Raw genomic sequence first — 21,603 nt, forward strand, 5'->3', positions numbered from 1 at the left:
CTTAGCCCCTTGAATAAACATATTGAATCTAGAATCTTTGCTTAGTGCATGTACTCATTTAAACATTTGACAATCCAGCATTATAATCCTTCCACCCTGATCCAATAAGCTTAGAACCTATGTTTATAAGGGCTCCCCAGATTTTTGTAATTAAAAACAATTATTTTCATGTGGATGGCACTTCCTCACATGCCTAAGAGTACACTTGAAGACTATCCATGGTTTCCCAGTATTTACATGTAGTTGCTGTGTTCTTTGCTGGACCAAGAGCTACAGTGAGACAGAAGACCGAGGACATAGCAAGGTGAAGGATGTTCTCTCTGTCTGGACCTTAATGGCCATAGGAAACTATATTACTCATTAGCTACTAGTCAAAACCACACAAATAGACACATTGAGGGCTATATACTGAATGTTAAGGGAGTTGGGTACTGGATAGGGCCCATTCAAAGATGCCCTGGGGTTACTGTTTCAATGCCAGTCCTGCCAGCAAGGTATGTTTAAAATAAAATATATTAGACTACATAAGTAATTGATATAATAAAGCTCCATCAAGACCTTTTAAGTTTTCCATTAAATGTCAGGCTTTGATGAATCTCCAAGTGCTGGACCTCTTTCCTGTAAATGTCTCATATCCTAAACAGGACTTACATTCTTTTGAAACATGGCTGCTTAAGGGTCATTCTTCAAAAACTCTTTCCCACCTTTGACATTTTTATGGGCTGGTCTTTTAAAATAAAATATGAAAGGTTTTCACAATAATGATGCCTTAGTATGTAGTCACTGAAATAACAGCGTTGGTTAAACTGAGAGGGGAAAGTTGTCTTAGAAGAAATATGGATGATTTTCTGTGAAGCTGACATTATGGTTTATCTCTCACCTAAAGACAGTACCACACAGCAGGTCAAAACATGGGCTCTGGAACCTGAATCCCTAGATTCAAATCCCAGCTCTAGCACTTACTTGCTGTGTCATATGGGGAAGTAAATCTCTGCTCTTCAGTTTTCTCATCTGTAAACTAAAGGAATTATAATTGTACCTGCATCCCACGATTGTTGTAGGCTTCCAATATGTTAGGATATCTAAATAAACTAAGACATACAATGTTTAGAAAACTGTAGGACTATATCAATGTTAGCTCTTGATATTTTGTATTTCCTTGTCATTCTTTCTTTACTTACTACAATTCTGTACTGATTATCAAAAAATAATTACAACAATGTCAACAACTAGTATTTCTACATCATTTAATGGTTTACAAAAAGTAATACTAAAATTATTTTTTTAATCTTCATATCTGTTTTGGTAGGAGTAATTGTCATCTCCATTTTCTAACTGAGAAACCTGACATTACTGAGATAATTGAGAGATGTCATGGTTTGCTAAAAATCACGAAAAAATAATCAGTGTAGACAGGATTTAAATGTATGTGACCTAACTCTACATTCCATCTTTTCCAAATATAAATTAATCGTATTATGCATGATGCTTATGAGGGCTTACTCATATAATTCCAACTTCTGGTACTTGTAATTCATTCCTTCATTCATTTATTCATTCAGTTAATGGCTATGATGGGGCAATATCCCAGACATGATGGGGCACTATCCCAGACATTGGGGGCCGTGGGAAAAAAGAAAAGACAAAAACTTTTGTTATCAAAGAATGACAGCCTGGATAAGAGACAAAAATTAAACAAATGTTTATAAAAATATGTTTAAGAATGAAGATATATATAATCTATATTATAGAGAACTCAATAAAATGCTAGCTCCATAAGAGCATGAAACTGTTGGTTATTATGGTATCTTTAGTATAAAGAAGAATGCTTGAAGCCATAAGGCTTAGTAACTAACGCAAATTAAATATATCGGTGAATTATGAAATATAGCAAGTGGAAGGAAGAGAGGAGGAAGGAAGGAAGGAAAGAAAGAAAGAAACAAAGAAACAAAGAAAGAAAGGAAAGTACTGAGGAAGGAAAGGAAAAGTGCCGTGGGAAGGAAAAGAAAGGAAGGAAAAGTACTGAGTGATATTAGATGACACAATGGAGGACTTAACTTAAACTGGGGAATTGGGGCTTGTTTGAAGATGTGCCAGTTAAGCTGAGAAAAGAGGACAAAGGCAGACAAAGGGTGAAGGGTGAATGCAGTGATCAAGGTATAGGGAAATCACCCGCAAAAGCCAAAGGTATCAATGAGTCACAATAAAAAATAAACAACAATAACAACAAACAAACAAACAAAAAAACAAAGGAGTGTGATTCTAGCTAGAACACATTGAAGGAAGGAGATAGCTGCTAAGGTGGAGTAGGGGAGAGAGGGAGGGGCCAGAAGCTAGAGGGTCTCAAAGACCATAATAATAATATGACATTTTTGTCCTAAATGCAATAGGAAATCATTGAATGGTTTGAATAGAACATAGCTTTCTATTTGTTAAAAGACCATCAGGTAGTTATATAAAAAATAAATTAGAGTTAGGCATGATTGGATATGGAGGGTGTTGTGGTAGTCCAAGTAAAAGATGATGGCTGCTTGGATTAATTGGCAGGAGAAATAGAAAGAAATTGGAGAATGGTAATAACAGTAGCAAGAATTGAGATTAACTGAGCACTTACTATGTGCCAGGCACTATCTAAGAGCTTTATATAAATTGACTAACTTAATTTTTATAGCAATCATATGGGAATTAAACTGAAGAGTTTATGATAGATCAGATAACACATATATCTAGAGAAACTGTGAGGTTTCTGGTTTGACTAGGCTGGTATTAGTTGGACATATGCATCTAAAGTCCAATAGAAATTCCAGACTTGAAATGTGATTTGAAGGGATATATTTCCATTTAAAATATATATATATATATATATGTTATACGTACATGTATTACATATATATATATATATATATATATATATATATATAATCTTGGAAAATAGATGAGGTTGCTCAATGTGAAAGTTTGAAGCAAAAAGAAATTGAACTGATATTTGAGTAATTCTACAATGTTGGGGCCAGATGGAACAAACATGTATAGAAGCCTAAAAAGAGTTACTAAAGATACTTGAGGAAAATCAGGAAAGCATGGTACCATGGCATGGAGGAGGGTTTTGGGAAAGAGGGAATGGTCAACTGGAAGAAATGCAGGTGAATGGATGATCATACAAGATGACCAGGGGAAATGTCTACTGGATTTAGCAACATAGAGGCATTGGCGTCATGGGGGCAGAAGCCAGAACACAGAGTTTGGTGAGTGGTGAATGGTGAAGGAATAGGGAGGGATGGCTATTAATGGGAGTCAGTGATAAAAATGGAAGATAGAGTGGGAAATGAGGTTAATAGTGTGTATATGCATATTTTGATGTTGTATATGAGCATATTTGCATGTTGGTGGGTAAATCAGATAGAAAGGAAAATATGGAAGATACAAGAAAAACTAGAGATAACCAGCAGCAAAAAGCCATATTAAGAAATTACAATACAGATACAAACAAACAAACAAAAAATGGGATGGACTTAGAGTTGGAAGCTATAGTTCCATTGTTGTCTTCCACCAAGGCTCCGCTTCTAAACTCCCTCTCTTGGCTGTACTGGAGAGGCCACATAACAAGATTAAGGAGGTTGAACAGATTGACAAAAAAGAGTCTGTGTCTTCAGCCTTGAAATCTCTTTGTGCTGGCCCTCTCTCCTTGTTTGATTTAAATAATAACTTGATTACATAAATTAAGATGTCTTGGTTTGTTAAATTTGATCATGTTGACCTGCAAATAGGAAAAATAATTAATTCCTCTGGTCAATGGGAAGGAACAAGTCAAGCAAAAAATTTAGATTTTGTCCACTTAGAGATGGGCACTTGAGACTTGTGCTGTTGAATAGAGATTCCTTAACGACTCCAGAAATATATAAAAGGATTAAAGCCATTCATGTGTTTATTTATTCAATTATACATTGAATACTTATTTATTCTGCAGATATTTACTGAATGTCTAGTACTTGTTAGCCACTGTTTTTGGCAAACAGGGTGATGAAAACAAATGGAATCTCTGCCTTCATTATGCTACATTTTCGGGACAGAAAGGTACTAATTAAATATACAAATAATATTAAATATACACATAGTTAATATGAGTGCTGATAAGCACTTATGTAACTCTTTGATACAAAATTTAAAAACATAAAACTGAGAATTTAGGTAGCAATACAGGTAGTTTCCAAAAATGGTGATATGTTCTATGATATGAATATGAAATGGTTGCTTTAAGTGATAGAAGACTATTGCACCTATGTGTATTATAGAACTGTTAAGTATAATGCCTGGTGACACGTAGTGAATACTTAGTAGATTTTAACTATTACTATAGGACAGACTATACAACAGACTAGCATGGTGTGAAGAATCAATAAAGGTTTGGCGGGTGGGGGAAATGAGACTGAAACTTAACTAGAGAAGAATGACAAGAGTAGGCAAATGAAAAGGAGGAAAGACATCTTTTTTTTTAATGTTTATTTATTTTTGGGAGCATGAGCAGGGGAGGGGCAGAGAGAGGGGGAGACACAGAATCTGAAGCAGGCTCCAGGCTCCGAGCTGCCAGCACAGAGCCCGACATGGGGCTCGAACTCACGGAGTGCGAGACCATGACCTGAACCGAAGTCGGACGCTCAACCGAATGAGACACCCAGGCACCCCAGGATAAACCTCTTAAGCTGAGGGAGTGGCATATGGCAAGACAAAACAAGTAAGATACTGAGACATAAATTTAGGGATCTGTTATTATTGTTCTGACTGATGTACAGTTTGTGGCCATCTGACTAAAAGTGCATTGGGAGAGCTCAAACAGGACTCAAAGTGTCTTCTCCCTTTGGAGAAACCAGGTATCATGATAATATTTAGGATGTGGTGAGAACAGCTGATCCTCTCCATCCCCTAATCCCCTCCATCCACCCTATTTGACTGTACCTACTAGAAATTTCTACTTGGTGCCAGGGACTAACTAGGACTGGGGTACATGAATCAAATTTGAAGCCTACTCTCAATGAGTTAACAACCATGATGGTTTTTGAGTAATTCCTACCATCCATGTACTGTTTTAATGATCCCCATGTATTAATCCATTTAATCCTTAAAACAACTCTATAAGCTAAATGTAATTCTTATCTATTTTATATAAGTGAAGAAACTGAAGCAAAAATTGCAAGTCTTGTCCATTATTGTATTCTTACTTCCAGGCACAGTGTCTGACATCAGAATTTTCCAATACTATTTTTTAATGAATAAATTAATAACAGACAGATGAGTATGTCAAAACCTGGCTTTACTAAGGCCAGGACTGCATGGACATAATCAGGTCACATTGCATTGGTTATATTGTGAGATGATTATGGGACAATTGTTCTCAAACTTTCTGAATGCATGATAATTGCCAGAGGTTCTTGCTATAAATCATAATTCAGTAGGTCTGGAGAGAAGCCCACGAATCTGCATTTTTAATAGGAACCTCAAGCGTTTTATTCTCAGATGATACCTTTGGAACAAATTCTGGAAAAAAGAAAATTGATGCGCACAATGCTTTGGTCATCATTACAGCTAGATACAACTGGATAAGGGTTGTGGCTCAGCCTATCAAAGGAAGGAGGAAGAGAATGGTGACTCAAAGACAATATAAGGAAATCATCAGCTACAGTAGAATCTGGGTATCTACCTTCTTCAACTGTACTGTGGGGCTTCCCCACCTTGGTACTGTTGATAGTGTGAACTTTGTAAGTTGGTGGGACAGCTTTCTTTTGAATTTTAGAATGTGTGGCAGCAACTCTGGACTCTACCCACTAGATGCCAGTAGTTTCCCCCACCCACCAAATTGTGACAACTGAAGATATATCTCCAGATATTGATAAATGTCTCAGGTGGTCCAATTGTCTTAAGTTGGAAATGATGGCCACAATGGACGACAGAGAGCTTCCTCCAGTCCCTTACTGGCCCAATTTCTGGCCTTCTCCTCTGGAATTGTGCAAGGCACCTGATCTGTTTCCCCTTGAGTGCCAGGGGGCACATAGTCTGTGAGACTATGGTTTGTTTGCTTACCTACTTGGATTTTTCTAGAACTCACAATATATGTCACCATTCCCCTGCCCCATTTGATTTATTAAATCAAATGAGACAGACACCAGGGTCAAGACATGGCTGATATCCAAAATAATTATTCCTTCTCCAGGTTCCGGAGGGCTCAGACCCTTTTTACTCAGTTTACAGGGAATTATAATTAACTATGACAGCAGAATAGGATCAGTTTTCCAGAAGACATATATTATGAAAAGGGGGGAAATCAAAGGAAGAGATAGAAATAAAGTCAGATAAAATTACTCGAAAGAAAAGAGTGAGATAAATTTGAAAATATTACAACACAAAATTGTTCAAAAATCTCGATTTCGTAAAATACAGGAAATTTCCCAGTCTAGAAATTACTCCAGTCTTTTATCTTTCATAAGAGTAAACAGTCAACATGTAATTACCCAAGGGTATATCCTTCACCTTTCCTCTCCATTAATTTTCCTTAACTGTTTTCAGCATCTTTCAGATATCTAAGAGAACAAGAAGAGTGAAATCTTGTTAAGAATTTTTGATGGATGAACTATCAACTACTATTGTATAACACCATGCAGTGTCATATTCCTATTAATATATGCAAAAATCTTCCCTAATGCTAATATAATGCAAAGAGTAACCAGGCAGGTCTTTGGTATTCACTGGATACTTATAGTGAATTAATTCCTGGTTCACTGGCTAATCAGATCAGTGTATTAGTGTGGACATCCAATGAAACAGTTAAATAGGTATCCAAAGCACATTCTTAATTAAAGGAGAAAAAAAACCTACTCAGATTTATATTGGCATCAACTTTTAACTAAATTTATTCTCCTTTAAATCTATTATAATGAAACTTTATTGTTATATAAATTATTTGGTATAAGGTACCTTGACTAGCATGCTTTGTGAAAGAGAATAATGCCGCCTAATTAATGGTTGGTAGGAGAAGGAAAACAAGGAAGTCAATACTATTTTCAGAGGAGACTAAAAAGATGGAGAATCAATCAGAGAGAAGAGAAAAGCCCAGCACTGCACCATCTGTTATTCTGGGCAAGAAAATATTTGTAACCTTGTTACCTCCATCCAGTTCCTTTAAGTGATTTCAGAAGATAAGGTAGCAGCAACAGTTACCTTATGCTCCTGTGCAAACACTGTTACTTCTGCCTTGAATTGTTTGCCCTGGAGACAAATACTCTCAAGTAACTTCCGTGGTTTTTACACGCGGTTCACCCCGAATCTGGTCAATTCCAGGGAGTGGTGGGGTGATTAATGAGACCGCCAAAGACCTCCACCCCAGTTGGCTTCAGTGGGAAGCAGGGATTGAGGAAGGCATAAAGGCAGAAGATGGCTGGGCAGAGCGAGCCTGCTTCCACCACCACCACTGTCTTCGTCTGTACAGTTGTTCAATCTGCCAGAGGCTTCCGGTTGCCATGGTAACTGTTGGGCTCTGCTGCAAACTCAAAGCAGAGCCTCTGAAGTTAGGTACCAAACACTGGAGCTCCACAAACGCTAAGCCAACTGGGGAGGGAGCAGAGAGCAACGACTACCCATGTAATAGGTCTCCAACTCCTATGGCTAAGAGGACCTTTTTAAAATAGAATTTTTGCTTATGTTTTTGTAAAATGAGATTGTTCTTGCCGGGGATTATTCATGAGCATCATTTTTGGTGCCCTGGGAGAGGCGACTGCCAATCCTCTCACTCATAAGGGCAGCGGAAGGGGGGGGGGGGGTTGGAAACGTGATTACCAGGAATGCACCAAGCCCGCTCATTCATTCATTCAATTATATATTCAGCATCTCCGAGAGCTCATCTGTGCCGGGCATTGTGCCAGCTGCTGGGTCTGCAAAGAGAAACGAGACATGGGCCGACACTCCAAATTACCAACGATGATTAACAAAAAATAGCAGAACCTTCGTGAGTCTGGGGAAACGGATTAGGTACTGCCTTCCCTTGGAAGGCAGATTCAGAATCCAAATGCGGGAGAGAAAAAGGCAGCAGCCCCCGAAATAGAGTCGGGCAGGAGGGAAGGTCAGGGGGAAGAGGGAGACTTCTTTTCCCAGGGAGGGAATCTGTCAAGGCCACTCAAACGTTTCTCCAAGGCTGCGTGAGAGAAGAGGTTTGTTTTTCTTTTGGAAAGACGGAGCCCTTTTCCCTACTGGGCTCTGATTTCTAGTAGGAGAAGCCCCGCCTCTCAGGGCCGGAGATTGGCCCAACTCGTTCTCAGATAATTTATGCCAGCATCCTCTCGGTCTTATTGGCTCCCCTGCTCCATTCCGCTGGGAGTCGCATCCTACCTGGTTGGGAGGTGTACTGCCTTCCCACACTCTCCCTTCTCGTACTCACTCACCCGGCTGCTGCTGAGGTGGGAGAAAAAGTCCTGGCTGGGAGAGCTGAGCGGAAAAAGCAATCCTGATGGGTTCTTGGAAAGCTGCTCTCTTCTCCCCTTTTCTTTTGTGGAGCCAAAGTAGAGTGGTGAGGCTGATGTTCTTGTTACTGACCCTGCATTTGGGAAACTGGTGAGTACATTCAAGGACTTGAAACTATTCTGTGGTATCCACCCCCTCCCCCCTCATTTCTCTTTCTTAAAAAAAAAATCATTCTAAGTTAAGTAATTTGCATTCCCCTGGGCACAAGTGCGATATTTTACCGTCATTTTATTTTCCGATTAGATCTACTTGTTTTCAGATAGAATGAAAGGAACCTATGTGTGAAAGCGCAGAGGGGAGTTGAGTTTGGGTTTGTTTTGTTTTGTTTTGTTTTGTTTTGTGTGACTTGACACAGTGGAAACTAGTAAAGGTTCAGTTACTGGGAGCAGGGAGGGGGAGTAGAAATGATTTTGCTACTAAATTTAGTGAATGGATGTCACTGATGAACTTTCTGGATAATTCTGCATTTTAAAGAGAAAGTTATTTTAGAAACTTGTTACACAACATGGTATGTATGATGCTTTTCTATAAAGTAACGTTGATTTTTCCCTTATCTTTTTTTTTTTTTTTTTTGGTATTCTGGAAAAACCAAAGTTTTACATCAAGAGAGATTATAAATACGGCTTAAAAATCTTTTGGGTTTGAGGGTGTGCTATATTTAATTTGGAGATAACCATGTATATTTTATTGAGGTATGTAAATAATTTTTATTTTAATTGGTTGTCTACAAGTAACAAAAAAATGTATGGATGTGAATGTGTGGGGTGTGTGTGTGTGTGTGTGTGTGTGTGTGTGTGACAGAGAAGAGAGACAGAGAGGCAAAGAGAGAGACAAGTAGCATCCCCAAGCCTCCAATTTAACAGGAACAAGACTCGAGCTTCTTGGATTGTAATATCTTCCGATAAAACTTTGAAATAATTCTGGTAGAAAAATAAAATGGTCAGGTATAGAGGAGTAGTGGCTGAATGGAATTAAAATATATTAACAGACACTATTTAGGTCTTGGATATACTATACATAACATGTAAATGTATTTTGTATAAATGCATATTTAAAATTATATTATTATATTATGTTATCCTGTTTAGAACTCCAGAATAAAATCACTATGCAGATGGAAACATGCCTCTATAACTACTTGTATCATTACTGAAATAAATTATTATGACGATTAATTGTAGTATATAGCTAGAGTGAATATTGTTGTCATTACCAGCAGATAGAACAACTGTATTTTCTCTCCAAAAACAGGAAATGGATTAAGCTATACTAAGCAATATTAGGCTTGTCAGAAAATGTTTGACATGCAATGTTTTTTTTTAAGTATTACAGTTTTAGTTTATTTACCTTTTTCCCTTAGAAACTTAAATGTTCTGCATGGGCACAAACATACTACTGACTAATTATTTGTGGTGTATAAGTTGTACCATGATGGCTTATTTCTTTGAATATATTATAAAATTATAGAAGATATTTTGATAGATCATGTATCAGTGCTTTCATGAATCTTCATAATACTACAAATGAATCTGTGTTCTCATAAGTAAAAACAGATTTACCCAGTGGCTTTGTGAAATAACAACCTGTATGCTCCTTTACCTTTGTAAGTAGGAGTTTCCCTTGCAACCTAATAGGCTGATTCTTAAAGGACATACCGTCTATCTACAAAGATGTTTTATTTAAGTAATATCTTTTGTTTTTGAGGATATTTACATTGCAATCCTCATAATTCGCTCCAGAAGTCTCTTCAAGCTGCTCAGAATTAAAGAGTTGTGCAGTGTAGTTGACAGGGATGGGTTCTAGAAGTCTGGAGACATGATCACCTGTGTCAAGAGTCCCTAACCTCCTTGAACAGGTTCTTCATCTAGGAAATGAAGGGTGGTTGGAGATCATTAATGATTTCTACACATTTTCGTAGTCAATATGTTTACTATTTGAACTGAAACATAAAATACCTCAGTGGTTGCTCTACTGGGTTTTCTTTGCAGTTTTCAAGAGTGAAATTCTAATTGAAATTCCATGTAGTTTGTTTTACCTTATGTATGAGTCAGAGAGGAGGCTTATGCAGTTAAAATTATATATAGATAAATAATTATATATAGATATATAGATAGATATATATAGATATATAGATAAATAATATGTATATATAAATAATTCATTTTATCACAAGACTACAGATAATTTGGATTATTCTGGCCAATAAGTAAAAGAATATTAAAAAATAAAGCTATATATTGCTGTTATAATTAGCTCTCAGGGCCTCCATAATGAGAGTTTGTGTCTTCACTTTAAAGTAGCTACAGTTGTGGTGAAGTTTTCATCCTTTTAATATTTAGTTGGAGATAATTGGTTTCAGCATGTATAAACCATTTACATTCATATTTCCTTCTCCCTTTCTCCTTCTTTTGAGGGGCCTTTCTAAAACTAATCACAGTTCTGTTTTTAAGAATTTTGATATGCTGGTTTCTAAAATACATCTTTAGAGTCATCTATTTGGGGATTTACCAAATTGGGGGTTATTATTTCTTATATCTAATCAGAGACAATAGCTTCCTTCCTCATTAGTTTCCATCAAGTGCACAGAGAAGAGACACTATATTGATTTTTATATTGCTGAACTCTGAAAGCCTATCCTCTTATTGTAACTAAAAGCTGTAGTCATGGTACCTGTGTTTCATTCTCTGTGAGGCTCTATGGCATCTTGATAAGTTGGTTAAAATCTCTTAAGCCTGATTTGACTTATTTGTAATGTTGAGAAAAGCTAATTATAATCAGATTTTTAACAAGAGTTGTAAAAGTAGTCAGAGGTTTTAGTTGTTTTAAAAAGTAATTTATGATAAGCTTTGACTAAGAAGTTATATTCCGAAAGAGCCCAGGGAAAATAACTTGTTTTTTTTTTTTTTCAAACAATTTCATGAGTCAATAATCATACAGTTTAGCGTTCAGTTGCCCAAATGAAAATATTCAAATACGTTTGCTTTATAAAATATATTATTTTCAAGTAATTTCAGTAATATATTTTACGGAGGTACTAGTGAATGATTTCTCTTTAAGCATTTAGATTTTTGACTTAATTTTCTAATACAATACAATGCAAACTTGAAGACAAAATTACCGAGTAATGATATTCCATGATCATAAAATATTCAAAGAAAGACTAAGAGACAAATGCTTTTGAAGCTAAAATGCAAATATCATTATTGATAAATCTCTTGTGTTTAGACTCTTTTAGTTATGCCCTTCTTCCATTTTATTCCATAATATATTATGAGACACGCTTTTGCCTAAGCAACAAAAGGACATGTTTGACTTTTTATTCAATCATTAAATAGGCTAACCTAATATTTTATAGTTATATAAAGGTGATTAAAATTTGTCTAAGAAAATATTAATGAAGGCAGGGTCCCAAAGGAGAGGAGACAAGGTAGGGTGGAAAACCAAAAAAAAAAAAAAAAAAAAGGGGCTCTTGAGATGTATTTATTTAATTATTTATATCAAAATATAATAAATGACTGCCATGAGAGAAAGAAGAAAGGTGGGCATAAATTAAATGTATGGAACTCAAGAGAATAATTCACAGGTACACATGGTACCAATTGAGAATCCTGGACTTGGCCATTAGAATGTAAATTCTAGTTTTAGCTCCACCATTTCCCACTAGGGTGATTTCAGGAAAATCTTTGAGACAGAGTCCTCATTTGTGAAAATAGAAATGACACTCTCCTTTCCAGCTTGTTTCAAGACCAAGGGAGAAAATTTGTGCAAAGTACATAGCATTTAAAATTTTAACTGAAAAGATATAACGATGGATATTCTGGGAATTACAGTGATTCTAGTATAATTTATACTGGTTAAAGTTGTCTCAAGTACGGTAAAGTCCTTCAACCCTTATGCATTATTAGGTATCTTTGGGATTCCAGTGAGATCATTCATAATTTCATTCAACAAATACTTCCTGAATGCCTGTTACATGCCAAACAACGTGCAACGTGCTGTGTTTGCAGTGGCAAATAGACCAGATATGCGTACAACCTATATGCAGCTTTTACTCATGGTAACTCCTGGATTTATGGTATTAATCAAAGCAAAACATCTTATAGTCACAATAAGGAAATATATATTCAGGATGCCAATGATAAACAGAAGAGTCTGCTGTTGGAACAGATCTCAATCAAGGAAAGAGAATTAGAGAGCCAAGAGATTTCTCACCAGCAATACCCGAAGGGGGAAATGTCTCCAGAATTCTAAAGCCACATGTTCAGCATAGAACATTATACTTAGCCAAATTACCAATCAAGTATGAAGGGAGAATAATATTTGCTTCTATTATTCTCCCCGTTTTACAGATGGGAAAACTGGGGCACAGCAATTTTTAAACTCGCTAAACATCTTGCTGATAAGTGCTGAATCCAACACTCAAATCCATGTATTCTATGCCCAGAGCCTGCGTTCTTAACCACCACACTTCTCAGATTACAAATGCAATTTAAATCAAAGCAATTAGCATGACTGTAGATGGAGGGGGGAAAAAAGGAAGAGAGGGATGAAAAGAATGATGGAAAGAAAGGACAGACCATGCAGTTGATGGAAGCATAGTAAGTATAAAAATTTGCGTCGCTATCACATAATCTGGAATACTATGTATAGTGCCAGATTAATTATTTTAAGAAAACCTTTAACAAAGTGGAACACTTGATCTAGAAAAAAACACCATAGGATAAAGAGTTAATAGCAAGAATTTGGAATCCAGAAAAGGTTTTTTGAGGACTCGGAATGGCAACTTATTTTTCAGGATGCTAAATAAAATCATGGCTGAATTTATTACACATAGGTATAATAGACATACCATCACTGACTAGTGGAAGCTACCTGAAGTCACATTTTCTTTCAACACAAAAGGCCTCTAACAAAATTATGGATGCCTTATCACCAGACTTCTTCAAGCAGAAGCTTGTTAGAGTTCTTGTGCACTGTGGGAGGCAGATGAAATTTATGTCTCTTTCTATTTTTAAATATCTCAGAATCTAATTCTATCTACACTAAAATAGTGTAACCAATTGAAGCCTCATGTTTCAGGAAATAGTCTTAGCTATTAATTCACTCAGTAAACATCTATGGAGCATTAGCACTCATTCAACAAATATTTACTCAGGGCCCACGGTGTGTTAAGCAGAGTTCTGACAGCTGGAGATGCACTGGTAAGTAAGACAGAATCCTTGCCCTAATAACATTTGTGTCCTGTGTATGGGGCATTTATGGAACAGAATATATGCTCAATGTACAGAACAAAGAAGGCAGAGTCCCTGTCCTCAGTGAACCTGCATTCTGATAGTTTATGTTGATGATAAAATGCTATATTATTGGTATTCCGAATTCTAGATGAACTAACTATAGTGCGGGCATCATAGAGGCTGGCATCAACTGCAACTCTGGGAAAGGACTCAATGTCATGGGCATAAGTTTGGGTCAGTATTAGTGAAGAAGAAAGACAGAGTGGGAGAGACAGAGAGAGAGAGAGAGCATTTCCTTAGTAACAGTTCTTTTTGAAAAAACTTCAAATTGTCAGAACCGGAATGACTAGAAAGATATTTTTCTTGTTTCAGTTCTACCCATTTGTATTCTCTTCTTTTTTTTTTTCTCAACGTTTATTTATTTTTGGGACAGAGAGAGACAGAGCATGAACGGGGGAGGGGCAGAGAGAGAGAGGGAGACACAGAATCGGAAACAGGCTCCAGGCTCTGAGCCATCAGCCCAGAGCCTGATGCGGGGCTCGAGCTCACGGACCGCGAGATCGTGACCTGGCTGAAGTCGGACGCTTAACCAACTGCGCCACCCAGGCGCCCCCGTATTCTCTTCTTTTTTAAGTGAATGGTCTGAGAGGATCCTTATGTCAATGAATATATCTTAACCTCTCATTTTGTGATTCTAAGAGTTAGGGAAAAAAGGTGTATTTTTCTGCATTCAGAGGAACTCATTGCCATATCTTTATTCCACTCGATTTTAAGATCTTTTAATATGTTTTATAATTTAATAAGCTTCAATATTATGCCTCCACTTTGTAAAATTTTTAGCAGAATTATAGATTTTATCTGATGCATAAGAACATCAAAGGCATAGAGAATGTGAGTGTCATGAAGAATTTTACCGTTTCTTTTTTTAAAAAAAATTTTTTTTTCAACGTTTATTTATTTTTGGGACAGAGAGAGACAGAGCATGAACGGGGGAGGGGCAGAGAGAGAGGGAGACACAGAATCGGAAACAGGCTCCAGGCTCCGAGCCATCAGCCCAGAGCCCGACACGGGGCTCGAACTCCCGGACCACGAGATCGTGACCTGGCTGAAGTCAGACGCTTAACCGACTGCACCACCCAGGCGCCCCAGCATTTTACCGTTTCTATTGTATGTTCTCTCAGGGTCTATGTATATAAATTCGAACCATAGAGAATTTGGTGTTAATTTTAATATACTTTTAGCCCAATGGTCACTTTTTAAATAGATTATAATGAAAATTATGGTTTATTTTCCTTCCTGTAAGAATATGTTTTCTTTTTATTCTGGCAGGGCAAACTTCATCTAATAATTCTTTTTTCGATAATTTCCTATAAACTCCCATACTGATTCTTCTATTTAGTTATGAGGATTTTAACCTCATACATGTGAACTATGGGATATTGATTAAAACTTCATTAAATTTACAAGCTAATTTGGGGATTATATATTAACGGTAGTGTCTTGTAGCCAAAATATATACGTTGCCTTTATGTTTTGTTTCTGTTCCGATAGTCTTCTGTTTTTTTTTCACATAGGACTTGTACCTTCCCTGTTACATTTCCTCTTACTAATTTTATGTCAATTTTATAAGTCTGACAGTAGTACTAGTATCAGAAAGTTACTTTGTTCTTTGAAATTAATTTTATATTAGGTTAGCTACATTAATAAGTTCTCCTATTAAGGCCAATGATTTTTGTTTTTATTTGTTTGTTTTCTTGATTCACTTTAATTTTACTTGCAAACAGCAAGATGGGCTCGAATATTCTTTCCATTCATTCAGTGAATTTTTTTTATGGGACACCTACTGGGTGTCAGGCACTGGTCTGGGTGCCAATGATATAACATTGAAAACCTTAACCGCTGCCTTCAAGGAGTTTGGAGATGTCCATAAATAAATAACGTAGTTAAGAGGCCCCTGGGTGGCCCAGTCGATTGAGTGTCTGATTTGGGCTCATGTCACGGTGTTGCGGTTCATGAGTTTGAGCCCCGCGTCAGTCTCTGTGCGGACAGCTCAGAGCCTGGAGCCTGCTTCGGATTCTGCGTCTCCCTGTCTCTCTGCCCCTTCCCTGTTTGCACTCTGTCTCTCTCTCTCTCCAAAATAAACATAAATAAATAAATAAAGTAGTTAATTAAGATGCAGTGTGGTCAATTTTATGGGAGAATTAGATACTGGACACTTTGGAAACAGAGTGGAACACACTGAATGTTCCAGGTTAGGGTCCCTTCTCTTTCCTCAAATTTCCTAAGTATTCCTCTGTGTGTGTTAAGTGATGAGTCTTACATTCTCTCGTGCTAAAAGAAAAATCATAGAATTGAGTGGGCTATCATTTCACCTCTCTAAACCTCCGAAAGTTCAGATCTGTAACCCTGTTATCTACCAGGCTTTTACTTCTTCTGCTTCCCTACTAACTTGTACAAACAATAAAAATGATTCAGAGCTGCAATTGTAGAAGGGAGCTTTGTATAAAAAAAAATTAGCGGCTAGAATATAGAGGAAAAAAGAAAGCAAGAAAATTCGCTTTTTTATTTTACTTTCATTTTCTTGGAATTTCAGATCTAAAATCAATATCTAGTCTCTAAAAACTAGCTCCTGTAGGCTTTGGCATTAGGATATCTCCTACTCAGAAACACGAGAACAGGTATGTTTCTTTCCTGGAACTTATCACTTGTCTTATGCTTATAAAAACATATTTGAAATTTATAAACAAAGGCTAATCTGTCATGAACAACAGATCACAGATGAGGCCTGGCTTTGAAGTATCATCTTGACCCTCTAAACAGATTAATGGAAGAGTTTTCCCCAGGTGTCAGAACCAGGGCATTTGAAGTCACCTTTATATGCACTATATAGAGGGTGACTATGTAATTTATCATCCAAATTAGGTCATTTTGTGAGTAAAAGAGGTGCAATTATTATTCTAGGACAACAGATAGAAACCACGGCCATCCTGGGCAAACTCTGATGAATGTTTAGCTTATGTATGAAAGACAGTTTATATTACTTGATTGACTTGCTATAGACCTATTTTATTTTTCTCTGGCTATAAAGACGGTATAGCATATATAGCGTTACAATTCTGTTTGTAATTCTCCTTATAATTATAGGGTTTGGTTACTTAGTCTGTTTTAATTATTATTAGTTCAAAGCTTTTGCTTGTTTTATTAAGAATAGTAATAACTCATTAGAGTAGTTTTTCACAAACAGTAAGTATATAAACTGATTGATTTGTATAATGTATTAAAATAGCCTAGTAAAACAAAAACAAAAACAAGAAAACCCAACACTGATGTATGTGACTCAAAATTTTTCTTTAGTAAATAGTTAGCAGTGTCAGTTAAAAAATATGTGGGAGGCAGAAGCTTTGGAGAAGCAGATACCAAGCTGAGATTAGACACGTAAGAGAGTTTTTAATTTTTTTTTCTTACATTTATTTATTTTTGCGAGACAGAGAGAGGTAGAGCATGAGCCGGGGAGGGACAGAGAGAGAGAGGGAGATACAGAATCAGAAGCAGGGCTTCAGGCTCTGAGCTGTCATCACAGAGCGGACGCCAGGCTCAAACTCATGAACCACGAGACCATGACCTGCGCTGAAATCAGATGCTCATCCGACTGAGCCACCCAGGGGCCCCAAGAGATTTTTGAGGCAATGCTTATGTAAGGTAAGCAAGAGGAAGTGGACGTAAGGAAAGAGAGGCTTCAGATAATAATGGCAGTCTGACACCTGTGAACACGGAGGAGAAAGAAAGTTTGTGTCAAAAGAGTCTCAGGCTTCTAATCAAGTTTTGCGCAGGCTAGTGAGAGTTGTCTAACATAAGCTGCCCTTTAGAGGAGTCCCTGGTCCTGTAGGAATGGAGCTGTACGACTAGGATTTCTACTACGTTCAGTTATTGCTACGAGCAGCCCAAGGGAACCTTGGGTCTCCTATAGATGCAGGTTTGGTCCAGAGGGCCGGCAGCTGGGCCATCGGTCAACCACGTTGCATGGAGGGAAACCTGAGGAGCGAATTTTCAGGGCTGCCCCTGCTGTTTTCTTGGCAGAGTATAAAGCCCCGCTTCTCTCTATAAAAGGCTCTGTTGAATTAAGTTTATGATTAGAAATTTATTTCCGAACACTATCTGATGTATAGGAAAAGGCAGTTCATTTTTTAGGTAGGCATTAATGACAAATTAACTCCTTTTCACGTATTTGTATTATAAAATTCCTCAGAAAGGTCATAGCATACTATTAATATACAAACAAAATTTAATTTTCTATAGCTCCACTAGTGTAGAATACTTAGAATACTCATTATGCAGCTTTCCCACCAAATCTTCAGCCATTTTATACATAGGCTTTGATAAAAGCAAATTGTTATATGTTATATATAACATTAAATCATGAAAATAATGTTCTATTTTTTACAGACTGTTCAATCTGTATGGTACATCAGTCAAATGGGTACAATCAATCAAATCAATCAAGTGGGTACATTCATTACTTCATAGGGCTCTATAGTTATTTACTTAAATGTCCTCTTAGTATTTAAAATTTGTGCTATTTAAAAATTTTTTTTAACGTTTTTATTTATTTTTGAGACAGAGAGAGACAGAGCATGAATGGGGAGGGGCAGGGAGAGGGGGAGACACAGAATCAGAAGCAGGCTCCAGGCTCTGAGCCATCAGCCCAGAGCCTGACGCGGGGCTCCAACTCATGGACCATGAGATCGTGACCTGAGCCGAAGTCAGACGCTTAACTGACTGAGCCACCCAGGCGCCCCTAAAATTTGTGCTATTATAAATAATACTGTAATAAATATCTTTATATGTTATGGATTTCTGTGTCATTTGTTTAAATAGGTTTCTCCTTTATTAAAAAATAAGATAATCTAGATCAGTAAAGCAACTTTGTCTTATTTTCAGGACTTAGCACATTTGTAGTACATGATATTTACTTATAAATGAGTTAAAGCATTGGATTGGAAGTTGAGCACACATGTTAGAAAGTCTTTTTCATCAGAGCATGTGTTTGTGATTCCTTGAAATTATTATTCTAACCCTTTGGAATTCAAGGATGGAGATTAAGCATCCTATTCATGCACAATCCAAATATACTAATTACTTACCGTAAGAGTTGCTGTGTTCTTATGAATTAGAAAACTCACAGTCCCACCACCCTGAAATTTTTAATGAAGATAAAATGTGATGATATTATGGAAACTTCCAAAAAAAAAAAAAAAAACAAAAAAGAAAAAACGTGAGAGAGACAAAACAAGTCTTCAAATTAATCAATATTCCTGGTTCTATTTTTTAAAAGGGTGTATCCTGGAAATTCTAGAAATTTATTTTTTCTTATCTGTAAAATAGAAACATTAATATTTATTTCATGGGATTACTCTGGATTAAATGACATAAAATGTGGAAAGAACCTAGCACACAATTACTAAAACATGGTAAGAACTTAATGATGCACTATACGTATTCAGTAGTTGATAGTAACAATAAAAATGTCAATCATTAAGATAACAGTTATTTAAACTTTATACTCAGTGGTCTAAATGTATTTCCACTAACTATAAAATTATACTTAGTTAAATTATTTAAAAGAAGTGCTTGAGCATGAGTCAAGAAATTCTCAGTGTTACCTAAGAAAATCATACTTCTTTCCCCTATGTGAATAGTCACTCAACATATGTAAACATTACAAATATCCCCCAGCCTGTGAAAGATATCAAGACATCAGATCAACTATGTGAATTATTTTTAAAATTATGACAAGTACTTTTTAATCACCAAAGTAATACCAATAAGGTCTTCACATACTTAATGAATATTCCAAAGGTAATTTAGAAAGCTTGGAGGGAAGATACAGAAAAATTAACCTCATGAAATTTCCTTTCTATTATTGCCAAAAATGAGGACAGTTAGCTTTGTGATAGCACTGAGAGTCTCATATTACCTTCAAGCCAGCTGGGAAAAGAGGACTATAAATCACTATGAACTTGTACTTTGGGATTATCAGGACATTGCTACTGTTAAAAAATAGAAAAGGCTTTTATTTTTTTTTTCATGGAAACTTCCATTTGACTACAATCATATTTCAAAGAAACATTGACTGCTTCTATGTTCAGTGGCCTGCTTCAAACCACCAGATGTTTCACTCCATAAACTGGGAGTTTAAGCGAAATGGATGCTCTAGAATTTGGGTTGTTGCCAATATCTTAGCAATTCTAATTGGATAAGATAATGCTCCTGGAGGACATACCAGCAGGGACTCTTAATACTTCACTATTTTTAGTGATTTCGTTTATAAATGAATGTAGGTGTGTGTATATTTCATTGAGAGAAAATAAATTATTTTAAAGATGATCATATAGCTAGATTTCAGTGGTGTATACTTTTTGAAGTTAAATACAGCAATACAAATCATATAAATGAGTGCTTCCTTGAAAACCTGTTAACTAAATGTACCATTGGAGTTTACGTAGGAATTTAAGTTGTATACAGTGGTAATAAAGTACCCCCAAATCGCAGTGGCTTACAACACTCAATGTTTCTCACTGAGGATGCATGTCCCTTGTAGATCAGCTGTGGCTCTGTCCGTGTTGCCTTCACTCTGGGAGTGAAGTAATGGAGTAGCTTCTACATGTTTCTGGTCATTTGGCCGAAAGACAAGAGAGATATAATGAACTGTGCTCTGACATCAAATCTGCTCGGTAGTGATGCAGGCCACATATATTCCATTAGCTAAAGCAAACCACAGGGCCACCCCTGAATTAAGTAGAACAGGGAAGTACAATCCTCCAGCAAGGAAGGAGCATTTCAAGTCACATGACCAAATTAGAAGTCAGTGGAGTGAGAAGTATAATTTTCTGACAGGAAGGAGAGAAGAAATACTGAGAATAATAGTCCTCTCCATTATCTGTTGATAATAACCATCAATAGAATTACAATGGAGAAGAAATGACTAGTCGATACTTTAAAGATGAAGTTTTCATTTATAATGTTAATTTGTACTCATTAAGAATAAAAAGGGTGGATGTTAATTAAGCTTATTTATCTTTAAATATACATATAATTATGTTGTACACCTTAAATTTGTACTATAATATACATTGGCTATATCTCCATAAAACTGGAAAAAGTTTTTAAAAGATAAAGAGGGGGAAGGCTGCATTAGCGAAGATGTTTTAGGTCCAAAGCAAAAGAAATCTAAATGGATAGTGTGGAAAAATAAACCAAAGATACTGAGATAAATTTGCACGTTTACTGCTAGAGGGAAGCCTATCTCTGAAATATTTGGAAATAACTGATATATTTTGGATTTACCTAATTTCACCAATGTAAGTGTTTATCCTTTTGACCCTTTTTCACTGGAGGGCTGAGATTTGCTGGAGTAGGTGTTAAGTCTAGGATGATCATACTCATTTGAGGATGGCATTCTTTATGAATAATGGAGAGTAGTTTGTTACTTCTGATGAATTGTAGATGAATATCTATATTGCTGCATTTTCTACCACAACGCAGGATTAAGCTGCATCCTTATGCTTGTTAAACACAGGGGTGTAGTAGGAAGCATTAACTGAAGAGTTAGTTAGGACTTGTTTTTCAGTTTTCCTAATAAAAGTGAGTTTGTGCATTGGCTAGTTCCCTACTGTCTTCAGTTTTCTCATTTACAAAATGAAAGCAATGGTGTTATTTGGTTTCTAAAGTTTCACTTCTGTTCATAAAACTTGATAGTCGTGTCCCCCTTCATATATGTCAGGTGAGTCACCCATTCAAGATCTGATGACAAAACAATCTCTGAAAAAGTTCTTAGAATATGATATCTAGGTTCTTCTGAATTGAA

At 36.4% G+C, this 21,603-nt stretch overlaps 1 protein-coding gene across 1 annotated transcript in view; it reads left to right on the plus strand.

The window, feature by feature from the left end:
* The first annotated feature begins 7,992 nt into the window (after positions 1-7,992).
* GABRG1 (gamma-aminobutyric acid type A receptor subunit gamma1) overlaps positions 7,993-21,603 on the plus strand; it is a 66,610-nt gene continuing 52,999 nt past the window's right edge. Inside the window, exon 1 of the mRNA XM_015084728.3 lies at positions 7,993-8,595. Coding sequence (XP_014940214.1) covers positions 8,492-8,595 — 104 coding nt within the window. The 5' untranslated portion in view covers positions 7,993-8,491. The remainder of the gene's footprint in view (positions 8,596-21,603) is intronic.

The sequence above is a fragment of the Acinonyx jubatus genome, chromosome B1 (genome assembly GCF_027475565.1).
Source record: "Acinonyx jubatus isolate Ajub_Pintada_27869175 chromosome B1, VMU_Ajub_asm_v1.0, whole genome shotgun sequence".
Taxonomy (NCBI): domain Eukaryota; kingdom Metazoa; phylum Chordata; class Mammalia; order Carnivora; family Felidae; genus Acinonyx; species Acinonyx jubatus.